General features: G+C 37.3%; 1 protein-coding gene across 4 annotated transcripts in view; it reads right to left on the bottom strand.

Moving 5' to 3' along the window:
* Positions 1–22,316, bottom strand: part of DISP1 (dispatched RND transporter family member 1) — a 94,031-nt gene that overhangs the window by 9,299 nt on the left and 62,416 nt on the right. For all 4 annotated transcript variants that reach the window (XM_071579283.1, XM_071579304.1, XM_071579276.1 and 1 more), the window contains exons 3-6: positions 8,659–8,688; positions 4,125–4,248; positions 2,140–2,267; positions 1,646–1,743 (exon numbers count right to left, since the gene is read on the bottom strand). In XM_071579283.1, the coding sequence (XP_071435384.1) occupies positions 1,646–1,743; positions 2,140–2,267; positions 4,125–4,248; positions 8,659–8,688 (380 nt within the window). The remainder of the gene's footprint in view (positions 1–1,645; positions 1,744–2,139; positions 2,268–4,124; positions 4,249–8,658; positions 8,689–22,316) is intronic.

Here is a 22,316-nt window from a genome sequence, read left to right as displayed (position 1 = left end):
AAGTAATTTGGGAATATAAATAATAATTATAAAGCTGTTTCTACAAGAATGTTTTTGCTTTAGAAGCAAATGACTGCAGTGGAAATTGTTGAGATATCCTTGAGGCCCTTTTTAAGAATTCCACAGTTTAGACACATAGAGCTTAAATTACAAATTAAATCGCATTTATCAGAAGGCAGCTTTTAGGAAAGGAAATAATTACTTAGTGGCAGTGAGATCTGAATGCACAGCTCTCAAGGGAAATATACAAACAGAAATATATGGTACTTCGCGTTAAGAAACATCATCACATTAATGAAAATATTCCAAAAAACCAAAAGGCTGATTTTTCCCCACTGCTATGACTCTGCAGAATTTTTGTCTTTCACAAGACTGTAATGAAAAGACTTGGGGGTAGTGCTTTATGATGTCCAACCATGCTTTATGATCCAGGGAACTGAAATCTGAAGATCCTGGAGCACACAAAGAAAGACACCAGGAATGACAAAAATGGGTCAAGAGGAAATCAACTGTTTTCTTTACATAATGGACTGGCAAATTTTCCCACAGAAGTGCAATTTCTTCCTATCTGCCACAACTGAGACTACACAGAAACAGTAGTGGAGAGAATGAGAGTGAGGCTGTGCAGAAACAACGTTCAGGACAAGAGGAGCTAATTCTGCTTCAAGTTGCAGTTAATGCTCAGCAGAGTTTTGAGTACCTTTCCTCTTCCTTACTCATGATATGCTCAGTCTAATTTGGTTCTGCTCACACGAGCAGAAATGACAACCTTGCTCACAGCCTCTCACTCAGATGTAAGACCACATTGTAACTGAAAAAAAAATTTAAATCTTCACCCAGGTTTTCACTGGTCATTGCTCTCTTAGATCAAGTAATACAAACAAATAATCTCACAATTATGTTTTTGTGTTCTGTTATCAGTCCTCACATATGGAAGTTGCTGCAAAAGAGCTCAAGTCACTGTATGAATAAAGGCAAGATCTACATCTGCTAAAGCACACTCTCTGCCAGAACAGGACTTATCAAAGTTCTGCACTATGCCTTGTAAAAAGTCAATAGACTTTTTGGTCTTTTTTTGTCCTCTAGTTTAACTTGCTCAGCTTTATAAGTCTTCACTGCTTTAAGGTGGGGATTTTTTAATTTTTATTTCTTTGAGGGTTTTTTTTGTGTGTACCTTTTTTCCCCCTAAACAAACCCCTAAATTCTATACAAGATAACCAATGGGTGTTTTTTCCAACATACAGAGGAAAAGTATTTTGATTTAGGTTTTTTAGAATTAAGTTAATGGCACAGACAAAACACAACTTCTTCGCTAGTGTCAATTAAGCTCTACCTCTACCGTCACACACAAAACACTGTTTTTACCATGATCAGCATTACCAAGAACTAATAAAATTCTTTACAGGAAACAGAAACACTTAAAGGAAACACTTTAAGTAAATACAGTTGCTTCAGGAAGACTCAATAGAATGCAACATTTCAGCCCAATTTTCTTAAGACTTCTGCACACAGAAAGAAGGTGTTAATTGTGCATATATACTAGGCAAAAAATATTTTCCTATATGGCATACAATACATAGAAGAATTAAGAAAACATTCAACTGGTAGAAGCTGTTAGCCTTCCTTAAAACATTTTTCCACTTACTTGGAATATCACAGAAAAAGGTATCCTTGTGGAAGTTCCACTCTGCTTGCCTCTTCTCTCTTTCATAGTGATCATCTGACCATCTGTCATCTTGATGACTAAACAAGAATAAATAAAAATTGTTAAGAAAAGAACCATCCAAACATGTCACACACATTAACAACTCTTATATATGATAAAACATATTTCTACTGATGTGCCTTTGGTGTACAAAAACCGAAACATTAATTTTTCCTTTAAATTAAGAGAGTTTAAAGGAAATGACATTGAGTCTAGTTCTGAAAATATCCATAACTCTAAGAGAAAACCAAAATTATACATCTTTTAAAAGAGCGTGCATTGGGAAATATCTAGCCTTGGGAATTGTAGGTGATCAGATTCAATATTTATTGAAATCAGTGGCAGTACATATATTAACTTTGCAGAGTACTGGTGCAGGCACCATGTGCATACAAAAACCACAAATAAAATACACTTTAAATACAAATTCTTACCTTTTAGCTTGCTCATCTGCATATTTGAAAGGATAGTTTGCAAGTGTTGCTTTGTAGCCCGTGTTTTTCACCATATTGTTCCATGTGACCAACCTCTGTCCTATGGCTGTCCCTCTTGGTTCAAAACCCTAAGAGGAGAGAATCACAAAATTCCATTAATAGTTTTCATTCTTTAGCTCAAACAGGAGAGCGGAAACAATCAAAGTGATGGATAGTTTTCATTATGAAGCATAATTACTCCAAGCATCTACTTTTAAAGGTAAAATGCTTTATGACAGGTCAGACAAAATAATGACCAACTGTATGGAGTGACGAGGGATTAAGAATTCTTGCACATACTACTTCTCTCCCTAAGAAGAGATGATTTACTGAATGTTCAACACTCAGTTTTCAGAGTAAGGGCATTCTACAAAGTCCTCTTCATTATCTCAATTATCACTCTTTATTGATTAAATATGATTAAACATCTCTTAAGTATCTCTGCTCTGTTCCTCCAAGAACAAATCAAATCTTTAAACAATTTTAAAAGTGACTTTGAAACAATTTTAACAACTCAACTGTTTTCAAGAAATATTCATTTCATATGGATATACACACTATACTATAAAAAGCAATAACTTACAGGAACAGTATATTTTTTATTTGAGGATAATAACTGAATGCAATATTTTCAATAAAAAGTCCTGAAAGTTACTCAGGGGTAAGACAGTTCATGAAAAGCAAGAAATGAGTGCAGTATTTCTTAGAATCTGCTAAAAATTACTTTTAGTTTTTCAACATGGATATTGTTTCATCCCCAGAAGGCACTTGGAATCCCCTTTCCTTTAACAGATCAGATCCTGGCCCTCATTCTTTGAAACCTGATTTAGAATGTATGGTCTGTGTTGTACTGTGTTGTACATCCAGAACTGGGATGAATTCACATTATTCAATCTACAGCAGTTCTGCTGAAGGACATGTGACCTTTCAATGCCAAAATGCAGAGGAAATTTAAACTAGCGGATAAACACTCTCTGGTGACAACTGCTGCTCCAACGTCAAAATTTAATACTTTTTTCCATTTTTAATTAGAGGAATTGCAAGGGTCTTTAAGAACTACTTTTTTTTTGTAGATTCCTTAGACAGAAATTGCTTCTACAAGCTTACTACCAATCGAGTTTCTCTGGAAATTGCTTCCCAAACAGATTCATAGCTGTCCTAGTTCAGCAGGAGGGACCAGCTAAAACTGTGTGTGGGGTGATCAAAGCTGTGTATTCTACCCCCTCTATTCATTCCCCAAGGACAATGGACCATTAGCAGCAGCTGCCCAGGGAGTCATTATCACCTTCACACCCAGCCTGAGGGGGCGGAGCTGCTAATGGGCCATCAACAGTTCAAAACCCCCTGGCTCCCAGAGTTAATCACCCATTGTGTGAGTCCCCGCCCAGGGGGAGGGACTGGGTGCTCCCTGAGGGTACATAAGTAGGGCGTAAGGAGACCTTAGGAACTTCTTGTTGGATCCAGAGAAGCAGCAGGACCTCGACAGGAGGAGATCACCGGTCTCAGCCAGACTACAGCCCTCGCCTGCACCAACAGGTTTTTCGTTTCCTTTTGCTCTGGATTTGGGGGAGCCACAGGGGGTCTCAGCACAAGGGCAAACAAACCCCCTTGGGTTTGTGCCCCAGGACACTGGGTTTACTGCTGGGGTTTTGTGAGTTGAAAGCAATTTCCTTTTTGTGCCAGTGTATGTATTGTAATATTATTATTAAATTTTAGCTCTGACTTATAATCTCTCTCGTGGTGAGTTCATTTCCCCTGCTGGCTCACCTTTAAACCAGCACAATAGCACAGGTAACCTTTTCAGGCATATAAGAGTCAGTTTTTCTCTCTGGGCAGATCTCAATTCAAGAGGAGTGTACCAACTGCTGTTACTTGCATTTGCTCTTTCCTGGCATCACTGAAAAAATGGCAAGCAAAAAACCACTTATTGATTAGTATTTACTTACTAGCAGTGGATCAGAGAAATCTGGAAGATCTGGCACTAATATTCCAACCAGTGCACACACCACAATTAGCACAGTGCACATGCCCAGGACCACCACGGGCCAGTCGGCGATGAGCGCAGCGTAGCTACGGGAGAGAGGGGGGCACAGACAGAGGTTACAGAAATGGAAGTTACACACAAAGTTAATTCACACTTCTCCAAAGAGCTGTGGTGAAACACTGACCTGTGTTCTTTGTTACTCTTACAGGAAATTAAGCTGGCTATCACAAACGGACAGAAACCATTTGGAAACAATTTTTTCTATACATCTGTTGTTTTCTTGGGTTTTCTGGGTTTTTTTAAAGTAAGAAACTCCCCCCCCTACCAAATCTCCCTAAAACCTTCTAGTCATATGTAGAAAAGCTTTTCATATCAGACTATTATTTTTTTACCCCAGGATTCTGACAGAAGTACAGGCTTTATCTTAGATGTTCTTCATGCTGCTACAAAGATGATTAACCATGGGCTACTGAAATAGGTATTTCTGTAGTCTAGTACATGTTCAGCATTTAAAACTGTCATAGGAATAATTTACATAAAATACTTCTACATTAAAAATGCAAAAAAAGAATATGTGAAATGAAAACTGTTGTTTAAGATTAAATACAATTTTTTTATATAAATGTTTTTTCCTTAACTTTATCCTTAATGTGCAGCATGGATATTATCCATGATTGAGGATCACTAAAAAACAGACACTCTGCTGAAAATTTATTTATAGAAAAACATCACTATTTCTTTTACAAAAACTGAAGTATTTCAAAGAAAAAAAGAGAAAAAAGAACAGTTTTTAAAGTAGAACCCCCAAACCCCCTATTTTCTCCATTTTTAAAACAGTCATTAAAAAAACCCTCAAACCCTAAATATTAATGACCCATGAAATCTGTTGTAAATTCAAAGATGCAAGAGTGGCAACACAATACATAAACTGATCAGCATTAGCTATCTAGTCTTCTAGCATAACAAACATCCCTGCATTTTAACACCTAGTTCATTCTAAATTTTAAGAGTGCAAGAATTTTACATGCAAACCTAACTTTCATTAGTTTTTTTTTCTAAATTGACAGAAAAGTATCAGAAAAATAGGTGACACCCAGAAATATTAATTTCCAAATAATTTTTCTTACAGTGAAGACTTGAATTCATATAGAGTTTGTTTCAAAAGCAGCATTGTCTAATCTCAGGAGTAAAGATAGTACAGGAAGTTGCATAAAGTTTAAAAGACATTAGAAAAATAATTATAGGGTACAAATCATCCTATAAGGATGGTCTCTGTACACACTAAAAATTGATCAAGAAGATCTACACTGTTATTTCCTCCTCAACTTACAAGCAGTGCAACATGAATGTTTATAGCAATAGTTATCCTTTACTGATTTCCACTTAAAAGATCATGGCTATTTTTCAATTTTAAAAGCAACTCATTAGCTAATCACAGTACAATTATCAGCTGTATGGAAAGTTTCTGTCCTGCTGCTAAGAAAGGAGGGAAATGTCCATCTCCTCACTCCAGCAATGGTTTCCCAGCATTCTAACTGTAAAATCAATGGCAGTCAGCAAGTTTATTGCTGAATTTCCATAGCATGTGGAAATAGGCACACACGGGTGTCTAAGTACAGCTTTAGGGAGCAAGGAGGTCCAAAGCACTGGGTGTATCTCAATTTCCTATCAGGTAAACATGGAATAATTCTTACATTATAACACAAGAGGTTAATTAGCAAAAGCTTGAAAAGCAATCTGAAGTCTAAGTTTTTATTAAAGTGAATCACAAAGGGGCAGCTTGCCAAATGAGCAATTGTACAAAGTAGAAGTGAAGGGAAGTAAATGACCTAATAGAGTTTTCCTACTTACAGGACTAAATGTTTTCATAAACACCAAGCTAGACTGACTAGCTATTACAGACATTTGCTCTGAAGTCATAAAAGTTATACCCAAAAGATTTATTACCCTATTCATCACTAGTGCCAGATTTACCTCTTTGACATGTTGTCTCTATACTTCCATTCTCAGCTGAGCAGCTCTTAATTTGGTTAAATTCTTTCAGTCACTAGCTATGTCCCAAGTAAAGTGTTTGTATAAGTGTATGACCAGACTTCATGAATGAAGACTTGGGCAGGGCTCTCCCCATGTGGGTGCCCTTCCAGCCTGAACAGTGGATTTTTTAGGTGAGGCACAGTGTGCGCAGAAATGACCCCACCATTTAACTCCTGAGGTCCATCTGCCACGGCTGAGCGAGCTTGGACGGTAACAGTGAAGTCCTCAGGACTGTCACAGCACCCGGTACTAACCGGGGCTGACCCTGCTGAGCATCCGAGATCTGATGGGATGGGATGGCAGGGAGGCATTGAACTGCCAGGGGACAGTCCCCACTGAGACTCAAACTCTGGTCTTTGGGATTCGGAGTCCAGAGTGCTCTTCATTACACTACAGGACCGCTCCTGTAAAGTGTTTAACATGATAACAAGTCACATACTGGAAACACTAAGTGCTTGTTTACACCTGCAGATTGGTCCTGTTTCTTGTATCACACTGAAATTCAGATAAGCAAAGGTGAGCTGGGCTGACAAAAAGGACTAGCCACACTGAATTTTAATTTTATCTAAGTATTATTTGGTGCTGCTGAGGGCTCTGGCTCCAACCAAGTCACCTGTACTCAGCCTCAATCCCAACCCACCATACGTGGCTTAACAGATGGCAGTTATTTTATTTTTCACCCATTAAAAAGCCATAAAATGAGTTTAGTTACTTTTTCTTTTCTGAATGAAAAGTAAGTCACTGCCCTGACAGATTCTGTGTAAATGACCACTCACCTAAAAGTGCCTGAGTCCAAGAGGAAAATCCTTAATTCCTCAGCCAAGGAGTCACATTCAGAAAGGATATCCTTAGTGCTAAGCACATCCTTTGGAACTTTTCTAAATCAAGATAACACCTCCTGCTTTTTGATGCCTAATTAAAGCGATATTTTGTTTGTGCAATCACCAGAACACACGGCCACACTGACACCTTATCTTCATGTTTTTCCCCTCCAAATTACTCAAGCACTGAGTGATGAATTCTCTTAAGTTTGACATTGACTGAAATACCACTTTTATGCCATTTTGCTCCCTGCTTTTAGTCTAGTTGTTAGAATGATACCACTGCTTTTAGCTAGCTATGTACCATTAAAAGGCATACAGCTTTCATTAATTTATTTTCTCCTGAAGTTTTTCACACACCTAAAAAACCTTTGGTTTGGTTTTGGTATTTTCTTCATGTTTTAAATAACTCAAAATGTTTAGGAGATACAGTAATTCAATCTATATTTGTCTCAGCTATTTAGCACCACTAAAAGCACCACTGGTTTCAAACTATTTGCCCCAGGGTGATCCAAGACCTCAGATACTTTCTTCAGAGGGAGAAGGTACAAAAATATTGTTTAGTTTTCCTTCCCATTTTAAGCTACAGCATAACACAAGGCTAATGTTAAAGTTTTCAAATCACCACCTATATGAAGACATACTCAGGTTAAACCACTACCAACTCTCATATAGACACAGAAACATACAATATATACTTCTGTGTTGTCAAATGGTCACTATGACCAACAGATATTTGTGTGACTGAATTCATAGCAACACAAAAATTTATGTAACTCAAAACAGATACTTAACAAACAACCCGGTTCTCTACTGAAAGCAAATCCTAAAGATGGATTGAGTTTTTAATGTATTTTCACTTGAGATAGTTTCTTGATGCCATTACTGATGCATGGACAGTTTTAGATACGACCCTGCTGTTCTTCAGAGCAGACAGAACCCAAACCTAGTGCTCTTGGGACTTCAGCTTTCAGGTAGAAAAAAACTATTATGATGAAATTTTCCAAACTTCTCTGTCAGGTTGATTTAACATTATTAATGACACAGCCAAGCCACTTATCGGAATAGTTCTCAATCAAAAAAGCGCCGAGGCACAGAGTTTTCCTGCTTGTGCAGACAGTGTACATAAACACAAAGAGAATGGCAGAGATAGGAATAAAAATGCCAAAAAATAGATGAAAACAAAAAGCATTGAAATCTGCACAGGCTTTTAAATTCTGGCGTAGTATAAATGAAGAGACTGCTTGTCTCTCCATAAATAGAGAACCCTGAATTTGCCCCTTCCTGCTCCCCCAGAATTCACAGGTGTGTTATTAGCAATGTTAAAGAACTTGTCCCTGGCTCCTTCTGCCAGTGTTCACTAAGGGACCCATTGTAGATCAATTCTTCTGAATGTGGTTTGACCTTGGTGATGCTGTCATTCGCCTCCACAGTCTCGCATGGTAGTTTTCAGAAATTCACTACCCACTGCACAAAGAAATACTTTTTTTCTTTAAAAATCTGTTTTAATCGGATTGCTTACTATTTTATTCAAATATATTCCTTATTCTTGCATTATCCAGGGAATAAAAACTTTACCATCACCTCATCTACTGCCTTTATGATTCCACAAACCTCACGTGTGACAGCCCTGGATCTTACCTTTTTGGTAACTTGAATGGTCTGGCTGGCCTAGAAGGAGGAAAAGAGAAAGTAATTGAAAATACACAAAATATGCACACATGTACCAATTTATTTAATTCTTCCTATACATGGACAAGCAAATAAAATATAAAAATAAGATATTTTGGAATATGAATTATTTTGAAAGACCCACAATCATATTCAATCGAGTCTTTGCAAACAAGTAATTCATAGAATAATTACTGCTACAGACAGCTGGGTTTTCAAAAGTGGAATTTTATGCAGCTGATTTTTGGGATTACTATTCTAGACGCCTTTCCAGTTTTCAACAAGAGACCAAATAAACTAACATGATAAAAACTCTGTACCATTGAAAATCATGACCACGTTTGCACATGATGGCAACAGAGAACCACAACACCATGCTCTGTCTTTGCAATTCACAAACCTTCTTAATTGACCTTTGTAATACCATTATGACAAATTATTTTGGACATTAATTCTGTTTTACCATAATACTGGAAATAGAATGATGAAGACTACCCCTCTAAAATAATTTTAATGCAATTATTCTTAAAAATCTAATACTACTTTGTTGAGGAGATGGCAAATCCAACTTAAAATTATTCTTAGTTATCACTGGTCAGTGAGCACTTCATTTTGTTAGCTACTGGATCAGTAAGTTTCACATACATTCCACTTTCAAAAAAGCAACTTCCATGAAGAATCTGCAAGTCCCTTCAAGAACTTCCTGTCTCTGACTGCAACACACAATCACTCCACAAATGTAACCACACTATGCCTTCAGTTAAGTTATGGACTTGTCTTGCCATCAAGGACATATTTAATACTACTTCTTAAAAAAGTACAGAAACCACTGAATTAAGAAAGAGCTACTTGCATAAAACGGATCACTTACTAATTTTACACTGAAGTTGCCAAAAGCATAATTTGTATGCTTTCACACCTCCAGATAAACATTTCAAACTTCAGACTCCTCACAGATTTTCAGAAAAACTTAATTCAGTAAGTAGAAAAGAAATTTCCTGTCCTTCAAAGCACAAGATTCAACAAACTTGGTTTAAATTCTTGTTCAGGGAAACCAAACCACTCAGGTACAATCATCTCAAGGTAGCTACACCCATGCCCACACCAGGTGTGAGGACTGCTCAGACTGTCCCTATCTTTAACTCTGAGCAACTGTAAGGTAAAGGGGAAATAATCCATATAAATCTGAACCTCTGAAACACAAAGCTGTTACACCAAACAAAAAGTTCAATCCAAAGCAAACCAGCTCTTAATGCAGCAACAAGTCCCTTCAGATATAGATTCACTGCTAACTAAGAGGATAGCAAAAGTGTGATGAAAATGTAGCTGACAACTCTTGTATGAAATAAGAATTTTACAGAAGTAAACTTCTATCAGCTATAATTCACTGTTGCTTGTAAATGCTCCAACTCAGTGCAGCAGTAGAGCTGTTAACTGGGACATGCCCACAGGTACTCCACTGTAGTAACATTTGCTTCTTGCAGCCAGGTGGAAGCTGCAGAAAAGTGCCACCAGCCTTCAGACTGAGAGTCCAAGATGCACAAACCTGACTTTCAGACGTACTGAAAACATACTCAATTTTTCAACTGATGCCAAAAATTTCTGGTACTACTACAAGAACAACAGACTCAGCAGCAGCCAAAATGTAGAGAAACACAAACTGAATTCTGAAACGACTTTGCAACAGTAAGTTGCCTGAGCCTGAAAAGAAGTTGTGGCAGGCTCAAGGGAATGCTCAGTATCCAATCTACAGCCTCAACCAAATAACCAATTTTTCTCAACTAAGGCTAGACTGGACTATAAGAAACTAGGTACTGGAGTCAGAACTCACTAAACTTGAATCTGAAGTTAGCAGTAGCAGGACTCTGTATGAAGAGAAATGCTTAAACAGACATGTTCTTTCATGCAGTGATTCAGCACCAATGTAGAGCACAAACTGAATGTGTCTCTGTGGAGAAGGAGGCAAAGCTACAGAGTTGGGTATAACAGATTTTTGTAATTGCAGCACAGACCCTTGGGTTCACAGATGAGAGAGAAAAATGAACAGACATATTAACTGTTGATATGGTCATTCAAGCATGAATTTCTAGCTTTTATTTGTAAAGATCTGAATTTCCATATACACTCAGTCACTTGTCACAGTGAGTCCCATTTTTATCTGTGTCATAATGGGCCCTCCCATGAGCAACAATACCAGACCACAATTTGGCACAAGCAACAGCCACCCAAGGACAACAACTAGTACCACCTTTGTAATTATGCTGACTTGCATAAAAATCTCAGTGACAATTTCAGTTTATACTGGCAGATAAGATTGCCTCCTGTATCCTTGGACTTCGTCAATTTTAGTACTCGCTTTTGCAGCAAAGTTAATCTACACAGCTGAAAAAACCAAGCAGGTGCTCTAGCTGAGAATTAACTCCCACAGAGACAATGTTTTCTTCTGCATGGGTACTGCAGCACTGTTCCTCGTTATCATCACACACCACCCTGTACAATCGTCACCGTGACTCCCACGACTCTGTAACAGCCTAGCTGGTTCATCCAGAGAGCCATGAGCACATCACTGTGCATTCCCCCCTAACTCAAGGGTTTGCTCAGACAGCAAGGTACAGAACCTCATCTGAGGTCACCGCAAAGCTGGCAAGACAAACATTTATTGGAAAGGGCCAACACATACTTGATAACACTCCAGGGATGATGCTGGCACCTTCTCAATATATCTTCTCCTATATTCACTCTACGCTGCTCTCCCAGCCCTTTCCACATGCAAATTCTTAGCAGATACACATGTTTTAAATCTCTCTTTTCATGCTTTATGCTGTCTTTCAATTACATTTCTGTAACTATATGGCAAAACAGATTTTCTAAACCAAACGTAAAATGCATTTCAGACAGAACTTTCAATAATTAACTTTGCCTAATTTGGTTTACACAAAAGGGGTAAAAATACCAACACAAGCACTCCTCATCCTCCCCCTTTCCCATCAAAACCAAACTACATTTCCCTCTGTTTTCTCCACCTGCAAAATATATTCAGTGCTGAACAAATGATGATGATTAAGTTCTTCAAAGTTAGGGAGGGTTAAAGGTCACACCTGCTATCAAACTGTTTTGTTTCGAAAAGCATGCATTGAAAAAACCTGTGTACACCAGGGTGAATTCCAGCAGTGTAACCAATCCCTTGCAGCTGTTGTGATGACTCTATTATATTGGTAGATAAGAAAAGTTATCCCTGAAAACTATGCTCCAAAAATTCTTTAGTTATGCTCTAAAGAACAAAAATGCATGGCAAAACCAAATCTTTCCCATTTAATTAAGGCTGCTGTATCTAATTTTTGAAGTATTACACTTCCATTGAGCCAGTTTAAGTAACACCACTAACCTCCAAAAAAAAAAGTGCAGACTAAATAAATCCTCATCGTTTTTCATGAGAAAGAAATGGTGAATTCCACTATTTTGCTGGGACAAAAGCCAAGTTGATCTGCGTATTAAATTACCTCTGAACTTAGTTCTCACAAGCCTGATAGCAGAAAGTGACAATCATAGTTGTCCGTGACCAGACCAGCACAACCACATTATTACAAAAACTGCAGTCACTGATTAAAACCTAATACACCCTGTGCACCAAGGGGGGCAAAGGGAAAGGGGGAGAAAGGACCAGGCTCTGTTCTACCACCATTTACTGCGAGTGTCAGACCCTGTCCAACAGATGGTTTGCTTCATCCTCTTCTTTCCTAATAGCAAGTCTTGTTTGAGTATCATACAATCAAGAAATACATAAAGAAAAGATAAATAGATTGGTTAAAACACACAGATGTTTCTCAATATGAAATGTATTTTGGTTGACCAGCATCCTTCTGTGCAACATGGTAAAAAGGAGGAGTTGTACATTTAAAAAGGGTTGCTGTAATATAATCAAGTTTGCTGTAGGAAGTAACAGAGTTTCAGGAGGATGGATGAGGCCACTGGTTTGGACTGGATCACTGCAGCTCTAATATTCCCCTTTCCAGACTAAATGAGCACTTAGCCTCAGTGTTTCTACCAATATTTTGAACAGTGAGGTAATAGAAAACATTTGTACCTTTGTGTGCATACCAAATTGAACAGGGGCAGTTCACACATGCAAAAAATACCATTGCTTTACATCTTTTTCCATTTAAGAAAGACAATGCCTAAAGCTTGAGCTTCCAGGAGGGGAACACACCATGCCACAGATCATGGTTTCAGCTTCTTAATGAAGCCAATTCAATGAGTTTTCTCATGGAAGTTAATAGATTGGTATGGGTATATCAGAGAGGGTAGATTGGCCTTAATTGCAAGAATCCAAATGGAAAATTGTGGAAAATACAATGGAAAATACAGTGAAAATCCTATGTATTATTAAATCTAGTTCTATAACCTTCATGTCACCTGGACATCACATGGCACAGGGCAATGTTTCAGGAACATGTTCCTCATCATGGGACTGTTACAAATGAATTTAACATTATGGATGATTTACTGCATTTGTAGCGTGCTTCAATAAACTAATGCATTTCAGGGAAATACAAGCCTGAACACATCAGAGGACAATAAAAGTATCTATACATTCCAAGACATTCTTTTGCAGACTTTCTTCACAAACCTCAGTTGTGAAACAGACATCAATTTAAGGAACCCCTTTGCCTCACACCACAAGGAATCAATGCTTGCTGCTTCCTTAGTGGGTGCAAGAAACTCTGCAGCAGGTACCCATGGAATAGAAAACTACAACAGGCAGCATTTTGAAACATACTTCGAAGAGAGTTTTCCAGCTGTTGTGGAGCAACCATCATTAAAAAAAAGTGTTAGCAGCTATCAATAATCTAACAGGTTGAAAGAGATAGTCATATGATCTTGAATAGGATCATTGCTGATTACACTGATAGTAACTTTTTCTGTTCCTAATGAGTCAGTTAAAAAGCATCAACACACTGATACAAAAAAACCTGTTAAAAAGCCAATATTACATAAACTAATTTTGCAGTCTTGTTTCTCACTTAAAGATTCGCTTCAGTAAAAAAATCCTGAGTTGCAATAAATAGCTGTATTTACTGAAAAAACCAACCCCAAAAGAAATATAAAGACTCTCCTGTCCAAGGATTATGAGGTGTTTAACCCCAATGCTTTATTTTGCTAGAGGGAAACTATTCCCTTTGTTGGTAGATCTGGTTAACAGAAGCGATAAAATGTAGGGTTTTGTCATTATTACACTCCTGGATAAGCTAAATCCCTGCAGGATAGAATGAGATATGCATCTTATTGTACATTCTCCATTAGAACATACAATACAAACTAAATCCCTGCAGAGGAAGAAAATCCTCATGTTTTCAGAATGTCATTGAGCCATGGAACAATCTGAATTGCTCTTAAATATCAGTCTAGCTTTTGTTGCTATATCAGATATAACACCTCTGTGCTTTATCATTTTAACAATCACTACAGTCACTCAGACAACAAATCCAAGGAATTAAGTTGCCAAAAGAGTTTTTGCAAGCCTCCCATTTAATTTTTTTGCTCTGATGTGTAGTTTTCCTTGATTATAATCATGAATTCTACCTAGATGTTTTTTAAATATCCAGTGTTCATTGCATTTGCCTGCACTTAGCTTTACTTGTTCAGCTCTCAAAAGGAAGAACAGGATAACCCATGGCAGGAGGATGTTGCAAAGATGACAGAAAATTTAGGTTTTTGATAAGTTGCTTTTTTAAGGTTTTACTGAAAGCAGGAGAAATGAATGGGTTTTTCCCCCACATAAAATATCAAGGAATAATCCAACAGAATTTTATTTTTTTATCTCTAGATTATCAGGGTGAAATGATCTGAAACTAACTGCTATTTCACCCCACTAAAATGCGTGAAATGTCAATGTTGCAGCTTTGGTCAATGTTGTACATATGAATTATTTCTGCTAAATCTATTATTTTGCATAAAATTAAGCATAATGAGACTTTGCAGAGGTAAAAAATCAATATGCTATTTGGCAACTCTCTTACAGATGTCAATTCACATTTTTACAGTTGAGATACCAAGCTTTATGAAGTTTATCCTTTTCTTGTGTTCTTGCCTACCTCTTCAGTTCCAGCTAAGCATCTGCTCTATGTTCACAGCAAGTATGAGCAAATAATATGGCATTTCTACAAGGAAAGCAGTTGTAAGGAAGGTGTTTAACAATAATAAAATAATTTTCTGAGTGATTCTTGCTCTACTTCTGATTTAAATTTAAGCGTAAAAGTGTATGCTTTCTCACCTACACCATGCACATCTGGTAAAATCCTAGAGTGGGGCAGACCTTATGTACTTAACTAAGCCAACATCTCATTCATTTCCTTTCTGCTATGAAATCAGTATTAAACTGCATTAACCCACTCTGAGAAAGTAACAGGCAGTTTTGATATGTCCCATTCACAAACTACTGTCTCATGCCACATTATAACAGGAAAATATGTTTCCATCAAGTCACCAGAGATGGGAAAAGGTCAATGCAATCACATTGACATTGCACACATTTGTGTTTTCATTTGCAAGTTTAAGCAACAGGGCTGGAAAGAATGTCCTATGAAGAGTGGTTGAGGACTTTGGGCTTGTCTAGTTAGGACAAAAGGAGACTGAGTAGTGACTTCCACTGCTCTCCACAGCTTCTTGAGAATCCCTTCTCCCTGGGATCCAGTGATAGGATGAGTGAAAATGCTTCAAAGATGAGCCAGGGGAGGTTTAGACTGGACAATTCTTTACCAAGAAGGTGGACAAACATCAGAACAGACTTCCCAGAGAGGTGGTTGATGTCCCAAAGCTGTCAATGTTTGAGAGGCATTTGGACAATGGCCTTAATAACATGGTTTAACTTGGTCAGCCCTGAATGAGTTGGACAGCTGGGTTAGATGGTGGTTGTAGGTCCCTTCCAACTGAAACAATCTATTCTATTCTGTTCTATTCTATTCCTGTATGATTCATTAAATGCTGGAATTAAAACTTCTATAAATTTATAACATACAGGTGACTGGAAATGCAAATGCTCCTATAATTATCTCCAAGGCTGGGGGGGTCTTTGTCTTCCCCTCTCCTTTTTCTCACTGCTCCATATGGAGGGTATAGATGCAGAAGCCCAGGATTTACTTTCTTCAGTTTAAGAATCCTTAGAAACTAATTTTTGCAATACTGACAATGTATTCCCTCTTTCACCTTCAACAACTGACTACATATTATCAACTACTAGGAAAGCTGGCTCTTTTCCTTAATAGTATTTACTTGATTCACTTGCCTTGAACAGGAATTAAATCATCTTCTCTGTAGGAAAATCTGCCAGCATATCAAGAAGCCAAGTCATACAGACCTTACAAAAACTTTTCTCCTCTTTCCCTTCTCTTCTTTCCCTAAACTTTTCCCCAATGAGTGTAGCCACTTTTAAACATGGCTCCAAAACTGCCAATAAGAAAATTGTCATCAAACACACTTAAGATGCATTGTCTCATTTTTAAATGACATAGTTTACACCCCATTTAAGTATATACTTCTTCCAGGCTTTTATATATATATATATAGATAGATAGATACTTCTTTAACTTCTGAAGCACTAAGGGCAGGACCACATATAGGACTGCCTGGCAAGTTAAACAAAAGTTGTGAACTATTTAAGACAATAAGAAAAGCTTAGTAAAATACCACCATGAATCATTATTTGAAAATAAGCCAACAGATAATTTGGAGCAGACTAATATTATTTCAAGATCCTTCACAACTCTAAAACCATTAGTCTTTTTTCTTTTCTTGGTAATTACAGTGAAATTAATAGATATGCTCTGGGATTTAAATGATGACTAGAGTAGTTTTCAGCATTTTTACTGGCAAAAAGTTCCTTCCTTGGAAACACTTTATTTCAAAGCTGTTTTTATTACACTTCCCAGTTGAATGGAGCAATGCAAGGTCATAGTCACATCTTGTATTTCTCTGACAGACAGGAAATTAACATGACCCAAGAAATCACAACATACACAGAAGAAAAATTCCATCCCATGACATCAAGAAGAATGAGAGAGATGTACAGCAGTGCCTATTTTTGTCATTGTATCTCTCCACAAAGGGTGAAATGCATGTTCTTATAGGCTTTAATGACTGACATTAAGCATATGTAAGTTCAACTCTGGAGTAGGGAGACTTCAGACTGCCATAAATCATGCCTCAACTGGCACATGCTTCAGTCTTCCTTCCTGTGCAGATGTAAGAATTTGTGAATGTAAGTCACCACGGGGTTCATTTTTGGTCTCAGAAAACCTCTTTTGACCAGAGAACATGTTTGAACATAGACTAAAAGCACTTAAAAATTCTCCAAATTATTCATCATACTATGAGGACAAACAATAGTTTTTATCTTTCTGCATATTTTATCTCTTGCAGCACATGAAAATACTGTTATTTAAGTACCTTTGTTCTAAACTTAGTAAAGTATTTCACTCTAATCAAATATTTTGGTGTTGAACTGCTGTTCCAACATCTGTTTATTGAGTCACTTAGACTGTCATAGCTTTTAAGTGATATAAAACAAGCGTATATTCAACACAATTAAAGGATTTTAAAGGATTTAGTATGCAATTACCCAAAGAAGGCTCTCCAGCTGACACTGGCACTGATCATGACTTGTACACACATAATGCGACACCGTCATCTGTATCTCCTGACTTCAAATTTGTTTCATATGCTCAGGAAGAAGCAAGAAATAAAGGGAATGTTTACTGAACATTTAAGGCTTTCAGTATTGCACCTAAGACCCCAAAAAAGCACTGTAAGATTAAACAGACAAAAAGTTTGCAAAGGTTCATCCATTTGACAGAACAAACTAAACATCCTGCAAACTGGAAATGTAATGCAAGGATTTTGTGGAAAGGTATCCCATTAACATGACAGAAAATATGGGAGAAGTGATGAATGTAAGCTCTTCTTGTCCAGTACATTCATCTATTTATGATTTTATTAGAAAAAAACCCCAAACATCCTAATTTGCAAAAATAGAGGGGCCAGGCTCTCTGAAATATATCAGGATTTCTACCTATTACTACCCTTACCTGCACTGATCTGTTAGTGGTACTAACTCATTTCTGTTTTGCTTTGATAGTCCAGGCTTTAAGAGATTCCTTTACTCAGCAGATACCCTGTGCACAGAAGTCTCACAGCAATTTTAGTGTAGCAAAATTAATGGCAGATTGCTCAGGCACCAACTGTATTTTCCTCTTGCATTGTTTGTGTTTTTGTTTTTGCTGTTCAAGCACCACTGACTAACCAAAAGGATTCCCATCAATTACTATTATTTAGTAGGAGATGAAGACAACACTGACATACCAGAGAGGAAAGACAAGTGATTTGGGTAGGAGTTAGAAACAGAGACAATTACGGCAACTCACAAAGAGCTTTCCAAAGTCAATGTTTCTCACTCTGCCCTTTCCCCCATAACAAGGAAGACTGAAAACTTTTAAATAGAAATATCCAAATCTTTCTAAACCAAACTCTTTAAGAGTGCTGAAAACCAGGCCACTGGCCCACATGCAGTTTAGACTTTTGCTCTTTGTTGTCTAGTGTTGTCTTTATTCGCTTTGAACATTACCACAACCTCCTATTGAATTAAAAGTACATGAGAACAACCACACATGGTCACAACATTCCAAAAAACTGTCATCATTTTAGTTGTTCTGCCATTTGCATTTTTTTTCCAAACAAAAGTATGCAAATGCTCAATTTTAAAAGCAATCTCAAACCCCACACCGATTAGTCCTTTTCAAGAGTGAACACAGCTGATGTTGGTTTTCCAGTCAATTTAGTACAAAAGAAAGGACCCATGTTTTTTTATGGTTTCCGCCACATTTTCAGCTTTGTGTCTTCTGAAGACTGGAGTTCAAAGGCCAGCAGATTGCTAGTTATGTGCGAGGTCTTCTGCTGTTCAAGGAAAGGTGAGGGATACAGGGCACGGGAAATTCATCTTCAAGCACACATGGAACCTGGAGTCTGTGAGCAGCAGACCCTGCAGGGCAAGTAATGGTCAGGCTGGTACTCAGCTGCACTCACAGAGAGCGGAAACCTTCTAAATATCTTCTTCCTATGGCAAAAATGCTTGATTCAAAGCAATCTGAAGTCTAGACAAATACTAATGCTTAATTAGTACAATTAAAACCTCCAAAAATCCCTCAGAGAGCCCAGTGAATGAGGGTTGTTTTTTTAAGTGCACTTCACTATTTTTCTAGGCATGTTATTTTAATTTGGTCAGCCACTGACTAATAAATGGTATTTTTATTTGTATTCTGGTGTCAGTGTGTCAGCCCTTTACTTTCAGCTTTAGAAAGTGCAGCACGTTGTTTGCACAGACAACAATGCACAGTAATTACAATGGGAAGAGTAAATGATTAATAAAATCAGAATAAAACCCTTATGGTACAACACTCAGGGATAAGGCAAGACTAAAATAAGAAAGTGTGAAAATGACAAAGCACAACTCAAATTAGACTGACATGAAAAATTATTTTCATGAAAGAACCACTTCATTTGGTCTCAGGGAGAGCTCTTTCATCACGTGCACAATGAAGAATCCCACTTTTGGACTCAGATGGCTTCACATTCCCTTTCCTTTTCCTCCAGTATATCAAAATCCCCAAGTATACCATCAGGCTGATAATGCTGTGACACAAAAGGGAGCACCTATTTTGTGGCTCCCATATGCCTCCAGTGTCTTCAGCATGAAAACTCCGATTTTGGCATAGAATTAAATGGCTTAAATGAGAATAGGGACAGAATTAGTTTTGTTTATATACAAATTACCAGTACAAACTCTTGATCTACAGCATAAACCAAGAGATTTGCAGCATCCTAAACACTGAATGAAACAATTGTAACAGCTTATGCTTACTTGCTAAAGCTTGATGAAATGTTTCAGAAATACGATCTTCAAAAACCTGACCTAAAGGGTTTTTTAAAAGGTAACTATCTTTAATCTTCCTAGAGGAAGGCAGAAAGTTTCTTTGATTAACTTTTTAACACAGTATATGCATATATATTTTGTAAAAATGACATTAGTACACATCTCAGACAAAAATTGAAAACAAAAATATATTTTAATGCATCAAATAAAGCAGAATCTAACACCTTTCAAAATGTAAAATATTAAGATAGGATAAGTTGTTTAAAGAAATCCATGTAGGAGTTTTTGTGAACAGTTAATGTTGGTGAAATGAAATTATTTGAAAATATTTCATACACATGTATACGTATAATCGGCTCTGCAAGTCATGCAGAATGTACTAGATAACAATTATCCTTTTCCTGGAATCAAGCAGGGAACTGTTTCATAACAAAGTCTTGTTATTAAGACTGGTATTTGGCAAACATTATCTTTTTGAAAAAACAAGATTTTTTTTTTTTGGTCCTAATCTTTATGTGAAGTACCTAGAAGGAAAACATAAAATTGGTAACAGGCAGCTGTGTGTTCTATCCTCACTTCAGAGCTTTTTCATTTTTATAGATCTTCTTTTTAAACTACTAAATAAAGTGTAAGTATGCAAGCATATCTGCAGTGCTGTTCAGACAGTGTGTGGCACAGGACTCTGAGACACAGCAGAGCCCAGACTCCCAGAACCGCCACATAAATCTGCAATGCCAAAACAGTTCAGAAGAAGGTTTAAATCCAACTGAAAGAAAGATGTACAATAAGTCTGGAGGTATGAATGCTTTACCAGTTTCCTGATGCTGCGTTTTGCCTTCTTTAGACTGTAAATTGGTCTAGCAAGCGAAAACTTAACAATGTAAACAATTTTAAAACTTAAGCAATTTAAACTAACTAAGCCTTGGGAGCTAAACCCTCCAAAATAGGTTGGTGGGGGATGAGGAACAATTTACAGATATTCCAAAGTCTTAAATTTTAGCCAAACTAATAATTCCGTGAGGCTTTAAACAGATTTTATTTTCATAGCTAGAGAAGACACCATGATCATGGAGAGATGATCCTGTATGTCCTCTTATCCTGTCTTTTTTTACCACAGGTAAGTCAGATGTTTTTCAGAACAGTTTTCTTTACTTATCTGCTTTAGTCAAAAGCATTAACAGTATAGTCTTGAAATGTAAATAACAGCAGGTGATATAAAGCAGGTCTACTCTGAGCAAAGAGTACTTGTATGAATTTACTGGTTTGATGCTGCAAAAGTGCAGGCACCACACACACAGGCAGTCTGGAGCATTTGCCTTATGAGCAACATCACAAGTTCTTTCACAGCTCCCTAAACTCTTCTCCCCTACCTTTGGTCTCTGAGTCCACACACCTAAACTTCCTAAATTTCCAAAAGAATATCAACAAGGATAAAGCTAGTTTTTAACTGGCATTTTCCTATTAAAAACTTCCCATGCAAGTCTGAGAGAAGCAATCCAGTTTGGTGCCAGATGGAAGATCACTGTTATGCCATGACTTTCACAATCCTGAGGTGACTTACTGAAAGATCTCTGCCGATTCTTCCTCATTCACTCCTATTTACATAGAATAGATTTTGAACAACACCAGGAAAGACTTTGTAAGAGTTTTCTGAGTTTATTTTTTTTTAATTGTAATGTTTAGTTCTCCTAAAGTATGCAATTCTTCATTATTTATTTTATCCTCCTTTCATCCCACTAAACATGCTGCTAGGCTGCACAGTTTTACACTTCCCTAGTGACTCCTAACTTGGTGTTTCCAGTGGTCATGAATCAGTTTTCATGCTTTATCCACTTCTTCAGATTGACAGCCTTACTTGGTTGTTTTTCCTCATTTTTGCTCCACCTTGAAGGCTGCTGATGACTACAGAAGCAGGAGCAGCAAAGGAGGGCCAATAACTCCCCACCTTCCAGTGTCTCTAAACTCTGTAGGTTTCTGGAGATGCACAAGTGCATTCCTGCAGAAAGGGTTACTTCAACATGAGTCTCCAGAGGGGCAGGGTAGTAAAAAAGTCTTTCAACAATACTGAAAAGCTGTAATTATACCATGCTTCAAACAGGTAAGCTTAGAAATGTTGTCAGAAAGCAAACAAAATCCCTGGACACCTGCATTCTGATATGGAGAGATGGTAAGAATTCCCCAGAGAGCACTTGTGTGGTCAAGATGATATGCCCACTAAAAAGAGAGGTATGAACATGTTTGCATGAACTACTACAAAATAACACAAAAAAACTTTACTCCAGGTTTTCTAACCTCAGAAAAATACCTAAAATTCATCAGAATCATTACAACCAACATTTGACCCATTGTACTTACACATTTTACAATAGAATTTTTTGCTACAATTGTGTTGCAAACAACTAAAAATATTTTATTTTATGATAAAAGACTTTTTCACCAATCTAAAAAAATTACCAGTTGGCCAGACTTTCAAGTTATGGTGTATAGATGATGTTTCTGTGTAATTGATCTTCAACTTCAAAGCTGAACCCACTACAAAATTAAGAGGATAGGACAAGTGTGGCATTATTTCAATCTGTCTTTATACACTCTGATCTGCAATGATACATAAGAGCCACATTCCTTTAATATTAGGTCACTGACAAATGTTAAGCCTTGGGCTTCAAAACCTGACAAAACCTGTCATGCTGAAACAATTGGTTACCTG

Source organism: Pithys albifrons, chromosome 2 (assembly GCF_047495875.1).
Source record: "Pithys albifrons albifrons isolate INPA30051 chromosome 2, PitAlb_v1, whole genome shotgun sequence".
Taxonomy (NCBI): Eukaryota; Metazoa; Chordata; class Aves; order Passeriformes; family Thamnophilidae; genus Pithys; species Pithys albifrons.
The sequence above is the reverse complement of the archived record's forward strand: the minus strand, read 5'-3'. Positions and strand labels throughout refer to the sequence as shown.